Source organism: Paroedura picta, chromosome 1, assembly GCF_049243985.1.
Source record: "Paroedura picta isolate Pp20150507F chromosome 1, Ppicta_v3.0, whole genome shotgun sequence".
Classification (NCBI taxonomy): Eukaryota; Metazoa; Chordata; class Lepidosauria; order Squamata; family Gekkonidae; genus Paroedura; species Paroedura picta.
Genome location: NC_135369.1, coordinates 104,097,890 through 104,114,083, shown reverse-complemented (window position 1 = coordinate 104,114,083; position 16,194 = coordinate 104,097,890). Strand labels below are relative to the sequence as shown.

The following is a 16,194-nucleotide window of genomic DNA, read 5'->3' as shown; positions in this document are numbered from 1 at the left end:
AGCAGAATAAACCAGTACCATCACCTCTCATGATCTGGACACGATATTCCATTTGATACCGCCCAAAATCCCATTTGCCTTCTTAGCCACTAAGTCACACTGTTGACTCATGTTCAGTGTATGGTCTACTAAGACTCCTAGATCCTTTTCGCACATGCTACTGCCAAGACAAGTCTTCCCCATCTTATATTGGTATATTTGGTTTTTCCTACCTAAATGCAGAACTTTACATTTGTCCCCTTACCATCTTTGTTGCCCTCCTCTGGATATGCTGCAGTTTGTCTACATCCCTCTTCAACCTCTGACGTTCTTTAGTTTATTTTAGGAAGTGGCTTAATATAACAGAATGTCTACTAATAGAAACAAAACTATTTAGATGGTTTACAGTAAATATAGCACACAAAGGCATGGTTCATGGTCCTCTGTTTTGGTGTGCGAATTATATGTGTGTTTACAGGTCAAATGGAATCTTGGGAGATCTGGTCCTCTCCACAGTACAACTGTTTAAATTTCATTTACACGCTAATTTCAAGATCTATAATATATATATGTACATTCTTATGCAGGTTATTCAAGCAGTGTTTTTTGGGATCTGCGTATTGACTGACCTTTCCAGCCTTCTGACCAAAGGAAATGACAGCCAAGAACAAGAAAGACAACTAAAAAAGCTGATTTCCCTCCGTGACTGGATGATGGCTGTCTTAGCTTTTCCTATTGGAGTTGTAAGTAACTTACAAAGTAATTAATGTTCTCCCAGTTTGGCTTGAATAACCACAGCATTGTTCTCAGTCTCTAAAAATATTTATTGGACTTAACAAAATGGGCTTGGTGGTCATTTTAAAAAGGAACACTCCTGCTCATTTCGCATATCCTGGAAGGATGTGTCATTTGCTCATTACGTTTGTAACTAACTTATATCTGTTAGAACCTTGCAAAAAAAAATTCCATTGAAGAGGTTTCAGTTGTGCCTCTCCTCCTGCAGCAGGACAACCAATGGAAATTTCCAAACAGCATATTGACTCTTTGAGTGAAAGATAATCCTCAGGTTGAGAGTGGCTGAAGGAGATACTCCTTTGGTTCTCCTAAAGCAGAAGAGACACGAATAAAAATCTCCAGCTCATTTTCAGCCCCATTAATGTTTTAAAAGCAGAGAGTTTCCAGTGTACTGAGCTTTCCTGGAGTCTGAGATATAAATCTGCACCAAGAGTAGTGGTGTAGTGGTTAAAGAGATCGGCCTCTAATCTGGAGAACCAAGGTTGATTCCCCACTCCTCCACATGCATCCAGCTGCGTGACCTTGGGCCAGTCACAGTTCTTTCAGAGCTGTCTCAGCCACCTACCTCACAAGGTGTCTGTTGTGGGGAGAGGAATGAAAGGTGATTGTAAGCTGCTTTGAAACTCCTTCGGGTACAAAATAATAACTCTTCTTTTTCTTGATTTTTTTTATTTTTCATGAACGTAAATAGACATGTAGATATTCAAAAAAAAAGAAAAAATATAATTTAGAAACTATTGTTCATTATATAGAGCCTCTTGTGGTGCAGAGTGGTAAGGCAGCAGAAATGTTGTCTGGAAGCTCTGCCCATGAGGCTGGGAGTTCAATCCCAGCAGCCGGCTCAAAGTTGACTCAGCCTTCCATCCTTCCGAGGTCAGTAAAATGAGTACCCAGCTTGCTGGAGGGTAAACGGTAATGACTGGGGAAGGCACTGGCAAACCACCCCGTATTGAGTCTGCCATGAAAACGCTAAAGGGCGTCACCCCACGGGTCAGATATGACCCGGTGCTTGCACAGGGGATACCTTTACCTTTACCTATTCATTATATTATAATAGATAATATCAAAGAACTAAATTATCCCCTTTTCCTCTTTAAACTACTCCATCTTCCTCTTATTTAAACCTACAAAACTTTAAATCTTTAACATAATTTTTAACATAATTAATATTGTATTATAACTTCTGTTATTTTATGTAATTGTCAAGAAAGATAATTATCTTGATACTTCTGACTCCATATATAATTTACCTTTTTTCATCTTTAACATATTTTCCACTATAAATTCAACTACTGCTCTCAATTAAACAAATATTTTATTTTACTATAATTCAGAATAACAATTCATCATAAATCCAGTATCAATAATAAACATTACAGAGAATAGCATTATCTTAACTGCTGTATATAATTATACAAGGATTTTTTTCTTTTTAATGTGTTTCCCATTATAAATTGAACTATTGTTCTAATACTACTGGCATGATCATGAAGAATATGGTTGAGAAGCATAGCTGTGTACACACCCATCCAGGACCCCTCCCCTTTCCACCCTGTCCAGGCCCATCATTGTTCATTTTGGGAAGAAAAGGGGGGTCAGGTCGACATGGCCATATATGGTCATATCAGCCAATAACTGTCTTACACATTTTTAAAATATATTAAAAAATAGTTAACTCTCACCCTTCCAGAGTCGTAAAGAAATTCCAGCATTTCATGAAACCCTCGTTGAGAAAGTGTGGATTAGCCATTGAACCTTTATTATGACTTGCCAGATCTGAGCATTTATATTACCGTAGGTTATAAATTGAACCTGGCATGCCGGGTTTGATTCTGCACTCCCCCACATGCAACCAGCTGGGTGACCTTGGGCTCATCACGGCACTGATAAAACTGTTCTGACCGCGCAGTGATATCAGGGATCTCTCAGTCTCACCCACCCCACAGGGTGTCTGTTGTGGGGAGAGGAATGGGAAGGCGACTTTGAGCCTCCTTCGGGTAGGGAAAAACAGCATATAAGAACCAACTCTTCTTCTTCTTCTAAAATCAATTTTGTTTCTTATATTTTTATCACAGTACGTTTTAGTTGGAGACATCAACAGGGAATTTGAAGGACTAAGTAAGTTCTATCATGAACCATAGTCTCAAGAGTCCATCTCTAACTATATGACTTTTTTCGTGCAATCTGGTTGTTTTCTTTGTCCATAAACGATTGTGCAAGCCTTCTAAATCTGTTTACTCCAATTTTACTATGTTCTGTTTAGGATCCTTTATCCAATCTGTAATCCAAACCAGGCTGGCTGCTTGATAATATAACTTTATATTTGGAACTGCCAACTTCCCTCTTTTTTGCATCTTGTAGAAGTTTAAAGCTTATCCTTGGTTTCTTGCCTCTCCATATAAATTTATTTATCTGTCTCCACCACTCTGATAAAATTGGCAACATTTGAAATAAGAAGTTTCGCTTTGAAAGTGCATTAATTTTTATTGCTGAAATTCTCCCCAACAAGGAGATTCTTAACTTTTTCCATCTGCTTGTATAAATTTTCAGTTTTTCTGATTATTATTATTTAAAAGGTTGTAGTTTTGTCCAGTCACGTTTATTCCCAGGTATTTGATTGGATCAGTAGTTAATGTACAATTTGTAATCTTTGTAACATTTTCTTCCTTCTTGTTTTTTAAAGAATTTAGTTTAAAGTTTTGCCTTTTCCCTATCAAGTTTGTATCCTGAGAGAGGTCCGAATTCTTCTGTGTTGGATTGCACATTGCAGCGATTCTTGAGGCTCCAACACCGTTAGCACCACATTGCCAATTTAGCTTTTCATTATAAATTCTGTGTCATCCACCTTTAGTCCCTCAATCCTTGTATCTTGTCTTATTTTTGTTGCTAAAAAATCCAGTGCTATAATAAACAGTAAGGGAGATAAAGGGCAACCTTGGCGTGTTCCTTTTGCAACTGAAGCTCTTCTTCTCTATGACAGGACAGGTTCAAGGGAAGTTCTTAGCTGTGCTCTGTTCAGAGTTGCCAAGCAGGGAAGGAGGGATTGTTGTGATTGTTTGATGTGTGTGTGTGTGTGTGTGTGTGTGGAGGGGGTGTTTGTTCTTGCATTCCAAGTGACTGTCAGGTTTTTCCTGTGGTTTGGAAGAAGTGCAGAGGATTTTGAGTTGGTGCTCTCCCTCTTCATTCATCCTGCCAGGGTTTTATGGCAGGAGGGATTCGTGCATGCGCTCTCTCTTCCTTATCCTCCCATCCCTCTGTGTTCTGTCTCTGCTTCTCCCTCTCTTTGCCCATCTCTGTATCTCTGCTTGGTCCCTAGTTAGAAATAAGAGGCAACATTGAAGCCAGCCTTGGACACAACAGAAAGAGCATCAGCTTGCTCTGCTACATGAGAATGCCAGTAGAGGCATTGTTTGCATCTCTGTACACGTCTGTGTTAGAGATTGCAGCACATGCATATTTCTTTGTAGAACAAGTTATTTTCACCAAGCATTCACATTTACTCCATTGATTTCAATCACTGTCTTGTATGTACAGGATCAGCAAGACATGGAGTTATTCCTGCTTTTTAAGCAGAAGCCAAAACTGATGAGTTCCTCTATGATGCCAGCTTTGCCTACTGTGCCTTGCTGCTTGTCTTCCAAGATATGCAATCATTACACCTGACTCTGTACCCACTCAAGGATTCTGAATTTCCTTCTTGGAGTTCTAAGTTATCATCTGTGGTACTGCCTTCTTGGGATGCCAGAAGTTAACTGTTGGCTGGTCATTGTGTAATACTGCCTGCCAGAAACCCCATTCTCTGCACTCTGTAATTCTGCTTGGTTGTCTAATTGTGCAAAATGTTTCTTGCTGTATAACTCAGTTTGCTCTATAGGGATGCCAAAGTTGCTTTGTCCCACCTTTGTAAGTCTGTTTGCCTAATATGGATGACTGAACTGGAAGGCCTGGTTTGCAAGACCCAACCAAAGGCCATAATCACATGTGATCAGGTGTACTTTTCTGAGAACCTCCTTTAGTGTCTTCAGCTGAAACTCATTCAAGCAGATGCAACTAGGAGAGGCTGTGGACAACTTTTCCATGGTGCTGCAGAAGTCAGAGCAGAAATAAGTCACTGGGAACACTATTCCATCACAATTATGGCCCAATCACAACAGGCCTCTTATCTCTCAAAGAGCTACACTACATAGCACAGCCTGGACACAGTGGAGATGGATAAGTAGGATTTCTTCATTGCCATATCAATGCCAAAACAAAGAAGTTTTTTTTTAATGAACTATAATCTGTATAGTAGTTCTGAATTTTCCAGCATATGTGTAGGAAACAATTTTGCAACAAGATTCTTGGGGCCCTTGATAATGGAAGTGACAGGAAGCCTCACAACACAAATAGCAAGTCAGCAGAGCATATATATAAGAATAGCAAGAAGTTATCTGGCAACCCGAAGGTAAACCATCTCCATGTTGGGAGATACTTGGAGATATGGGATGTGGAGCCTGAAGAGGGCAGGGTTTGGGGAGGGAAGGGAAGAGACTACAGTGCAGTATAATGCCAAAAAATCCATCCTCCTAACTGGCCATTTTCTCCAGGTGAACTGATCTCTGTCGTTTGGAGATAAATTGCAGTGCCAAGAGATCTGCAGCATCCACCTGCAGATTAACAACTACACTCTGTCTGCAGAAACCTACAAAGATATTTTGGCAGACACTCAACACTTCTGTTTTTTGTTAAGAAAATATGTTTCACTCACCACAGGGATTGTAGGGAAATTGTTATCCATTGGTGTATCTGCATACAAAGTAAACAATATCCTCCTTGGTCTAAAATGCATCCTCCCTGTATAAATAAGTATTAATATTTTAATTTAGATTGGCTAGAGTGCTCGCAGTGAATCATTCCAGAGGGATTTCTTTGTTGCCTACAATGAAATCAAGAGGGAATTCTAAAATAGAAAAATAAACAGATGTGAATAAAGTGTTTGTTATATTTCTGATTAAAATTAAAGTAGTAATACCACAAAAAATCCGCCCTAAACATACAAATTAATGTTATCCAAGCCCATTAATTTTTCCATATCATTTTACTGTTTTTTTCTATTATAAATTCAATCCACAAACCTAATGAAAAATCCATAATTCATTCGACTATACCCATACAAAATTTCCTCTGTTGCATAAGCCAGATCTTCTTATAGTCCTTCCTGTTAAATATAAATACACCATCTGCCCTTTTTTTTCAGACCCAGCACTTCACTAAATTCAATATTCCTCTTTCTCTCTTGTTTTTTTTACAAATTCCATATGAAAACTTGTTTCAGAAATCACTGGAAATCCTCTAACACTGAGCAAAACATTTATGCATGTGATTCCTGTTATCCTGGCTTTTCCCCAATTTAACCAAAAATAATTAAAAAAAAACATTCACAAAAACAGTTATATCAGTTCTAAGCATTATTCTGACTTTTCTGTTTTCTGGGTTAAGCATTTTTTCATTTTCTTCATTTTTGTTTCCCCCTCTAAAATATTATCTTTCTCCTATCTTTTACCATTTTTAACATTAAGTAAGCCTTAGGAAATGTTATCTGGTGATTGTCCAGCAACCTCCATCTGTTTGATCCAGACTGCAAGGCCATTCTTCAAAATGATATAGAATTCGTAACACCCCCCCAAAAAAAACAAACCCCTTTACCCCCTGGTTTTCAGTATCTCCTGTTATACCAGACAAATAGCTGTGCTAGACTGCCATAGCAAAATAAAAAGGGAGTCCAATCATACCCTAAAGATTAACTAAATTTATTCCAGCATAAACTTTCATGAGTTTCACTTCAGATGCTTCTATACAAGAGTGGGGAAAGGCACCTATATCAGTAGTGCTGCGTGAAAGGCAGCGAAAGCGACATAAATTCTGCTCGGAATTATGGCAGTTCCTTCCCTGCAGACCTAAGAAAGGCTGGAAGACATAGTTGTCTAACTCAGCCCACAAGTCAGGGGAATAGTGGGAGAAAGAGAAAGGGCTTCCACTGCCAGACCATGCTAGACACATGCTTGAAAAGTTTATTTCCTGGATTGAGCAGGAGAAAATAATATCACCATTTCAGGCAGACTTGAGGGAGAGTAAAGGCACACTTCCCCCTTCAAGGATCGCTGCCTTGTTGTGGCAAGGGGGCTTGCGTAGCTCAGTGAAGCTATGAGCTATACCGTGCAGGGCCACCCAAGACGGACAGGTCATAGCTGAGAGCTCTGACAAAAGGTGATCCACTGGAGAAGAAAATGGCAAACCACTCCAGTATCTTTGCCATGAAAACTCTATGGACAGTTCCAAAAGGCAAAACGATATGACGCCGGAAGATGAGCCCCTCAGGTCGGAAGGTGTCCAATATGCTACTGGGGATGAGCAGACGGCTAGTACAAGTAGCGCCAGAATGAATGAAGCGACTGGGCCAAAGCCGAAAGGACACTCAGTTGTGGAATTAACTGGTGGCGAAAAGACAGTCCGATGCTGTAAAGATTTTTATTCCATAGGAACCTGGAACGTCAGATCCATGAATCAAGGCAAGCTGGACGTGGTCAAATAAGAAATGACAAGACTGAACATCGACATTTTAGGAATCAGTGAACTAAAATGGACAGGAATGGGTGAATTTAATTCAGATGACCATCAGGTATACTACTGTGGACAAGAATCTCTCAGAAAAAATGGAGTAGCCTTCATAATAAGAGAGTAGGAAAAGCAGTCTTGGGATACAATCCCCAAAATGACAGAATGATCTCAGTTCGAATCCAAGGCAAACCATTCAACATCACAGTGATCCAGGTCTGTGCCCCAACCACTGCTGCTGAAGAGGATGAAGTTGATCAGTTCTATGAAGCCCTACAACACCTTCTAGAAGCAATGCCAAAAAATGATGTGCTTATCATCATGGGGGATTGGAATGCTAAAGTAGGAAGCCAAAAGATAACCGGGATAACAGGCAAGTTTGGCCTTGGAGTACAAAATGAAGCAAGGCACAGGCTGATAGAATTTTGTCAAGAGAATACAATGGTCATAGCAAACACTCTTTTCCAACAACCCAAGAGACGACTCTACACATGGACATCACCAGACGGTCAACACAGAAATCAGATTGACTATGTGCTCTGCAGCCAAAGATGGAAAAGTTCTATCCAGTCAATAAAAACAAGACCAGGAGCTGATTGTGGTTCAGATCATGAGGTTCTTGTTGCAAAATTTAGGCTTAAATTGAAGAAAGTAGGGAAAAGCACTAGGCCACTCAGGTATGAACTAAATCATATCCCCGACGAATACACAGTAGAGGTGACAAATAGATTTAAGGAATTAGATCTGATAGACAGAGTGCCTGAAGAACTATGGACGGAGGTTCACAACATTGTACAAGAGGTAGCAATTAAAACCATCCCAAAGAAAAAGAAATGCAAGAAATCAAAATGGCTGTCTGAGGAAGCTTTACAAATAGCTAAGGAGAGAAGGGAAGTGAAAGGCAAGGGAGAAAGAGAAAGATACACCCAACTGAATGCAGAATTCCAGAGAAAAGCTAGAAGAGATAAGAATGCCTTCTTAAATGAACAGTGCAAACAAATAGAAGAAAACAATAGAATGGGAAGGACCAGAGATCTTTTCAAGAAAATTGGAGATATGAAGAGAACGTTTCATGCAAAGTTGGGTATGATAAGGGACCAAAATGGTAGGGACCTCACAGAAGCAGAAGAGATTAAACAAAGGTGGCAAAATTATACAGAACAACTATACAAGAGCGAGCTTAACATCCCTGATGACCACAGTGGGGTAGTTACTGACCTGGAGCCAGACATCCTGGAATGTGAAGTCAAATGGGCCTTAGGAAGTCTGAGCAATAATAAAGCTAGTGGTGGTGACAGCATTCCAGTTGAACTATTCAAAATCTTAAAGGACGATGCAGTAAAAGTGCTACACTCAATATGCCAGCAAATTTGGAAAACTCAACAATGGCCACAGGATTGGAAAAGGTCAGTTTACATTCCAATCCCAAAGAAGGGCAATGCCAAAGAATGCTCAAACTACCGCACCATTGCACTAATTTCTCATGCTAGCAAAGTTATGCTCAAAATCCTACAAGCTAGGCTCCAGCAATATGTGGACCGAGAACTTCCAGAAGTACAGGCAGGATTTCGAAGAGGCAGAGGAACTAGAGATCAAATTGCCAACATACGCTGGATCATGGAGAAAGCTAGGGAATACCAGAAGAACGTCTACTTCTGCTTCATTGACTATGCTAAAGCCTTTGATTGTGTGGAGCACAACAAATTGTGGCAAGTTCTTAAAGAGATGGGAATACCAGAGCATCTTATTTGTCTCTTGAGAAATTTATATGCAGGTCAAGAAGCAACAGTGAAATCTGAACATGGAATCACTGACTGGTTCAAAATTGAGAAAGGAGTTTGGCAAGGCTGTATACTATCGCCTTGCCTATTTAACTTGTATGCAGAGCACATCATGAGAAATGCGGGATTAGAGGAGTCACAAATTGGGATCAAGATTGCAGGGAGAAATATCAACAACCTCAGATATGCAGATGATACTACTCTAATGGCAGAAAGTGAAGAGGAACTAAAGAGCCTGTTGATGCGGGTGAAGGAGGAGAGTGCAAAAGTTGGCTTGAAACTCAACATCAAGAAAACAAAGATCATGGCATCCGGCCCTCTCAATTCCTGGCAAATAGATGGGGAAGAAATGGAGATAGTGACAGATTTTATTTTCCTGGGCTCCAAGATCACTGCAGATGGGGACTGCAGCAAAGAAATTAAAAGACGCTTGCTCCTGGGGAGGAAAGCTATGGCAAATCTAGACAGCATCCTAAAAAGCAGAGACATCACCCTGCCAACAAAAGTGCATTTAGTCAAGGCTATGGTCTTCCCAGTTGCAATGTATGGCTGCGAGAGTTGGACCATAAGGAAGGCCGAGCGTCAAAGAATTGAGGCTTTTGAACTCTGGTGCTGGAGAAGACTCTTGCGAGTCCCTTGGACTGCAAGGCGAACAAACCGGTCAGTCCTAGAGGAGATCAACCCTGACTGCTCTTTAGAAGGCCAGATCCTGAAGATGAAACTCAAATACTTTGGCCACCTCATGAGAAGGAAGGACTCCCTGGAGAAGAGCCTAATGCTGGGAGCGATCGAGGGCAAAAGAAGAAGGGGACGACAGAGAATGAGGTGGCTGGATGGAGTCACTGAAGCAGTAGGTGCAAACTTAAATGGACTCCGGGGAATGGTAGAGGACAGGAAGGCCTGGAGGATCATTGTCCATGGGGTCACGATGGGTCGGACACAACTTCGCACATAACAACAACAAGAGGCACACTTGAGCATTGTCTAGTTCTCCAATGCCTCATAGAAAAATATGGCTCAAAGAAAATAACTTTACTATATGCAGCATTTGTAGATTTCAAGGCTGCATTTTACTCCATCTCAAGGGTTTGATTATGGTCCAAGTTAGAAGCATCATCTATGGATAAGATGCTCCTTAACTTGATGTGCACTCTCCATAGGCAGGCAGCATTTAGAGTTAGGTGCGATATTATGCCATTAAAGGTTGACTGATTGCTTGCTTGCTTGCTTGCTTGCATGCTTGATTGATTGAGTTAGATGCAGCAGTAATTGTCACCTTACTAAGCCAAATGAAACAAGTAAAGGGGTTAGGCAGGGCTGTTTGCTGGCCCCAATTCTCTTTATCTATTAACAATCTAATAAACTGCCTTGATCCAGCTCATTGTCATCCCTTCCCCCCCCCCCCCACAAACTAGCACTTCAGAGTATTTCACCTTTATGCAGATGACAAAGTGCTATTGTCAAGAACTCTAACAGGCCTAAAAAGAGCTCTGGCAAAACTGGCAGATTATTGTAGGGAAGAAGCCCTCATAATTCACACTGGGGAAAAAAATCCATGCCCAAGAAAACCCTGGAACAGGTGGGGTCTTTCAAGTATCTTGACTTAACCTTTCAATCCTGTGGCTCCAGTCTGTCCAGAGTATAGTGAAGTTCTACCACACTAGGGGAGTTTATTTCATTCCAGCTGCACTTAAGCTTTTTCATGTTAAGATGATCTCACAGATGCTCACAGACCTTGCTGAGCCCTCCCTTAGGTCCAATAGAAATTTCTTAAAATGGTCCTGCAGACACCAAAATGTATCTCCAATTCATGGATCAGGTTAGAAACTGGTTTGATTAAGGTAAACGGTAGAGTTGCCCTTGCATTCAATCTACCTTTGACTAAAAGCACAGTGGGTTTTGGTGGTTTATTGCCCCTACTCCTCTGTGACAATTTTAAATCTAAATGGTTGCTTGCCACAGAGAAAAAAATGGCAAGCCTTGGCTTTTCCCCTTCATTCCTACTTTTTTCTAGTATAGCCCAAGCAAGATCTACTATCAAGCAAAGGCTAGGGGACATAGAGCATCAGTCAGACCTCTTGAGTTCTCCAAACCTTCTTGCCGCAACCCCCCCAGCTCTAGATTTATTCAAGCCCCTGTAGAATATTTATTTCATTTGGAAGCTAAAATCCAAAGGAGGGCTTTCATGCTAGCCAGTGGCTATGTTCTACTATCTGGTTTTGGAGGGGTACTTCAGGAAAATCCCAAGAATTGAATTTCTATGCCCATGTAAGCAAGGAGAGTAGGAATCACCAGAGCATGTCCTTTTTAGATGTTCATTCTATGCATCACTCCAATCTAAAATTATCTTACCTTTGTTCATGGAGGCATCTACTGACCAAGTAAAAATCAAGTTTCTCTTATGGGAAGGGAATATCATTGTATATAAGCAGATAGCTGTTTTGCTCAACAGCAATTAGACCATGACAATTATAAATGCTACCTTCTGTAGTGATTTTACAAAGTCCCTCTGCTTTATCTGACAGAGGATCAGGAATTTTAGTATTATTTTTAATGTGTTATATTACATAGTTTGTATTTGTTTTATCTAAGAGTGGCTGGCATTATGCTGTATCTAATAAATTCATTCATTCACTCAAAGCGTCCCTGCAATCCTCCTTCCTCTAGTATTTTGATCAATAAAGCTAGGGTCTTGTTTTGAAAGTAGAAGGCAAGAAATTTCTCCACTAAGGCAGTTTAAGGCGGTAGCCATGCTGGTGATTAGAATAGCCAGAATTGAATCCAGGAGTATTTTGGAGACCAGCAAGATTTTCAGGGTATTTCATGATATGAGCTTTCAGATCCAATGAAGAGAGCTTTGAATCACAAAATGTCATGCCCTGAAATACCCAGAATTTCTCCTTGGCGTCTAAGGTACTTTGTTGTTGTTAGGTGCGAAGTCGTGTCCGACCCATCGCGACCCCATGGACAATGATCCTCCAGGCCTTCCTGTCCTCTACCATTCCCCGGAGTCCATTTAAGTTTGCACCTACTGCTTCAGTGACTCCATCCATCCACCTCATTCTCTGTCGTCCCCTTCTTCTTTTGCCCTCGATCTCTCCCAGCATTAGGCTCTTCTCCAGGGAGTCCTTCCTTCTCATGAGGTGGCCAAAATATTTGAGTTTCATCTTCAGGATCTGGCCTTCTAAGGAGCAGTCAGGGCTGATCTCCTCTAGGACTGACTGGTTTGTTCGCCTTGCAGTCCAAGGGACTCGCAAGAGTCTTCTCCAGCACCAGAGTTCAAAAGCCTCAATTCTTTGACGCTCGGCCTTCCTTATGGTCCAACTTTCGCAGCCATACATTGCAACTGGGAAGACCATAGCCTTGACTAAACGCACTTTTGTTGGCAGGGTGATGTCTCTGCTTTTTAGGATGCTGTCTAGATTTGCCATAGCTTTCCTCCCCAGGAGCAAGCGTCTTTTAATTTCTTTGCTGCAGTCCCCATCTGCAGTGATCTTGGAGCCCAGGAAAATAAAATCTGTCACTATCTCCATTTCTTCCCCTTCTATTTGCCAGGAATTGAGAGGGCCGGATGCCATGATCTTTGCCGGTTCTGCCCATGCAAACAACTCCAGAGGTAGCACTTGTCTTTGTGCACTGTGTGAGTAATCATGGAAGGTCTAAGGTACTACTGGATTCAAATCTAGCTATGTTACCCCAATTTCCAGTTCTGAAGAACACGGAACAGAATAAGGTAGAGGAATTCAGCCAGTGTCATAAGACACATTTTGTTATTCATTCAAAGAACTTCTGTTAATGTTTAGATTTACACAAAACAAATGTACAGTCTTGATGAAAGCCTTAATTACATTAATTGGACATTTTCACATAAAGTTGTCGTTAAGGGCATGCAAATGGCTAGTTACAGTTGTTCTTTTCATTTGTTTGTCATACTCATTCTTCTTTCTTCAATTTGTGGCCTTGTTACCCGAACTCTTTCTTTTTCTCTCCTCTAGAGCCTGTAGTCATTTCCTGATGTCAAACTTTTAATATAAAGAAGAGCTGGTCATGTTGCTTTCTGGATTATTAAAGCAGAAGGGGTGGGAGGAACCATTGCATTGTGGATATTATTCATTATGTTGTCCATGCTGCTATGAAGCTGTGACAAGTGAGAGCCGGTTCTGCCCATGCAAACAACTCCAGAGGTAGCACTTGTCTTTGTGCACTGTGTGAGTAATCATGGAAGGTCCCACTTGTGAAACTGAGTATACTAATTTGCTTTCTTCTCGTTCTTTGGTTCTATTCACAGGACAGGCTGAAATTCGTATTTAAATTTTTAACCATTTCACAGTAATCTCCTGAACACTGGCGGCAGGACCTTGTCATCATGGGTTACTTCAATTTCCCAGATGTGTGCTGGGAAACAAACTCTGCAAAGCGTCCTCAGTCATGCAAGTTTCTGACCTGCCTGGCTGACAATTTCATTTATCAAATGGTAGAGGAACACACAAGAGGTTCAGCCATACTGGACTTAATACTGACCAACAGGCATGAGTTGGTAGATGAGGTGAAGGAGGTGGGGACCCTAGGGGGAAGTGACCATGTCCTCATAGAATTCCTTTTGAGATGGGGAGGCAAGGAAGCTTGTAGCCAGACGCGGATGTTGGATTTCTGTAGGGCAAACTTTAATAAACTCAGAGACATGATGAGCGTCATACAATGGATGAGAATGCTAGAAAGGAAGGGAGCATGCGAAGGGTGGGCGCTACTCAAACAAGAGCTATTGCATGCTCAATCAATGACTATCCCAGAAAGATGAAAACACTGCAGGAGTTCTAAGGAGCCTATTTGGATGAGCAGAAGAACTAAGAAAGAAAAGGGAAATGTTCAGGAAATGGAGGGAAGGACAGAGCTCCAAAAAAGAGTACCTATAGGTTACTAGGCACTGTAGATCAATCATCAGAAAGGCCAAAGCTGAGAGTGAGCTCAAATCGGCCAGGGAAGCCCACTGTAACAAGAAAAGATGTTTCAGTTATGTGAGGAGCAAACGTAAAGTAAAGGAGGCAATAGGCCCACTGTTGGGTGCGGATGGACAAACTCTAACGGAGGATGCAGAGAAACCAGAAAGGCTCAGTGCCTATTTTACATCTGTTTTTTTCCCACAGGTCAAAGGGTTTAGGCACATCTAGAGATGGCAGTAGCCAAGATATAGTGTCTGGGTGGCATGTTGACATGGACAGAGAGGTTGTCGAGATGCATTTAGCTGCACTGGATGAGTTCAAATCCCCTGGGCCGGATGAAATGCACCCGAGAGTGCTCAAAGAGAACTTCCAGAGAACTTGCAGAACCCTTGTCCATCATCTTTGGGACCTCTTTAAGGACTGGAGATGTCCCGGAGGACTGGAAGAGAGCAAACGTTATTCCGATCTTCAAAAAAGGGAGGAAGGAAGACCCGGGAAACTACAGACCAGTGAGTCTGATCTCTGTTGTGGGGAAGATAATGGAGCAGATATTAAAGGGAGTGATCTGCAAACATCTAGAGGACAATTTGGTGATCCAAGGAAGTCAGCATGGATTTGTCTCCAAAAGGTCCTGTCAGACCAACCTGGTTTCCTTTTTTGACCAAGTGACAGGTTTGCTGGACCGTGGAAATTCGGTTGATGTCGTTTACTTGGATTTTAGTAAAGCTTTTGATAAGGTTCCCCATGATGTTCTGATGGATAAATTGAAGGACTGCAATCTGGATTTTCAGATAGTTAGGTGGATAGGAAATTGGTTAGAGAACCGCACTCAAAGAGTTGTTGTCAGTGGTATTTCATCAGACTGGAGGGAGGTGTTGCTGTGAGGACCCTGGTTACTGCATTCTGGACCAGCTATAATTTCCAGATCAAGGTTAAGGGCATGCCTGTGTAGAGTGAGTTGCAGAAGTCCAGGCTAGAGGTGACCATCGCCTGGATCACTGTGACTAGGTTTTCCAGGGCCAGGTGATAAGTAAGATTTATTTTACAAAGTCCCTCCATGTTTCACCATGTAGGCTTCATCAGGGGAAATCAGAACATGCACCTGGTCCTGGAACTATCCACAGATGAAGAAGGCTTAATTTGCTGTGGATGGTTGCAGCACCAGGTGCATGTTCTGATTTCCCTTGATGAAGCCTACATGGTGAAACATGGAGGGATTATTGAAAGAGTTATAAAACACATCTTTCCTCTTTTTATTCTTTAGCTGGTGATTGGTGGAGCAGGTTGTTCTCTCAACCAATATGCTGCTGTAGATGCCTCTGGTTGTCACATTTTGTCTGAATTGTCTTATTTTGATTATGATTACAAAGAGAAACATCCAAAATAAAACACATGTTCTCTTTTTCACTGTTGTTGGGATTTTTGGGGGTGGGGGTGTCAGCAACTAAGTAATGAATGGTACAGTCATAACCCAAATTATGGTCTTCAAAACCTACTGCCTTCAGTGGATTCTGTTTGGGATAACACTATTCCACTATCCACGGGCATTTTATGACTTTACTAGAAAATAAGCCCACTGTTGTCTGAATACAGCGGGCTCTAGCATTCCCCCCCCCCCGGCGGAGCAGCCTATCGAAAGTGTAGCAGGGAGGAAGAGCGGAGGCATTCTCCTTCCCCCTCTGAGGTCCGTCCTTCCGGCTGGTGTGTCCGGTCGTCGAGGGATCCTCAGGCTCTTCTCCCCGCCCCGCGGAGTAGGCGCACAGGCCGCGCGGCAGGCCCTGCGCCCTCGCTGAGCGAGGCGAGGTTCGCTGGGTGACGGGCGGGAGAAGGAGGCTTCGTGGCAGCGGCAAGCGGAGGAATCGGCAGCAGCAGAGCTCAGCGGAGCAGCAAGAGGCGGCGGCGGCATAGCTGGTGGGTGCGGGGGCTTCAGGGGTGGCGCGGACATCTCCGGCGGCGCCGCTGACGGGGCTGCGAGCCTTGCCGCTGCCGCAGAAGCCTCTGGCTGCTGCGTGCATGCTGGCGGCTCCGGCGCTGGTCCTGCTGGCGGCGGTGGCTTGGCCACTGGCGAGGACGCATGTATTGTTGTCCTGATGGCCCCACAGGCT

The 16,194-nt window shown here is 42.2% G+C and overlaps 1 protein-coding gene across 2 annotated transcripts in view; it reads left to right on the top strand.

Moving 5' to 3' along the window:
- Nucleotides 1–16,194, top strand: part of AIG1 (androgen induced 1) — a 136,844-nt gene that overhangs the window by 38,062 nt on the left and 82,588 nt on the right. Inside the window, exon 2 of one of the 2 annotated variants that reach the window (XM_077351054.1) lies at nt 567–722. In XM_077351054.1, the coding sequence (XP_077207169.1) occupies nt 567–722 (156 nt within the window). Of the gene's footprint in view, nt 1–566; nt 723–13,633; nt 14,599–16,194 lie in introns of those variants that run through there. The other variant, XM_077351065.1, reaches the window with a different exon arrangement.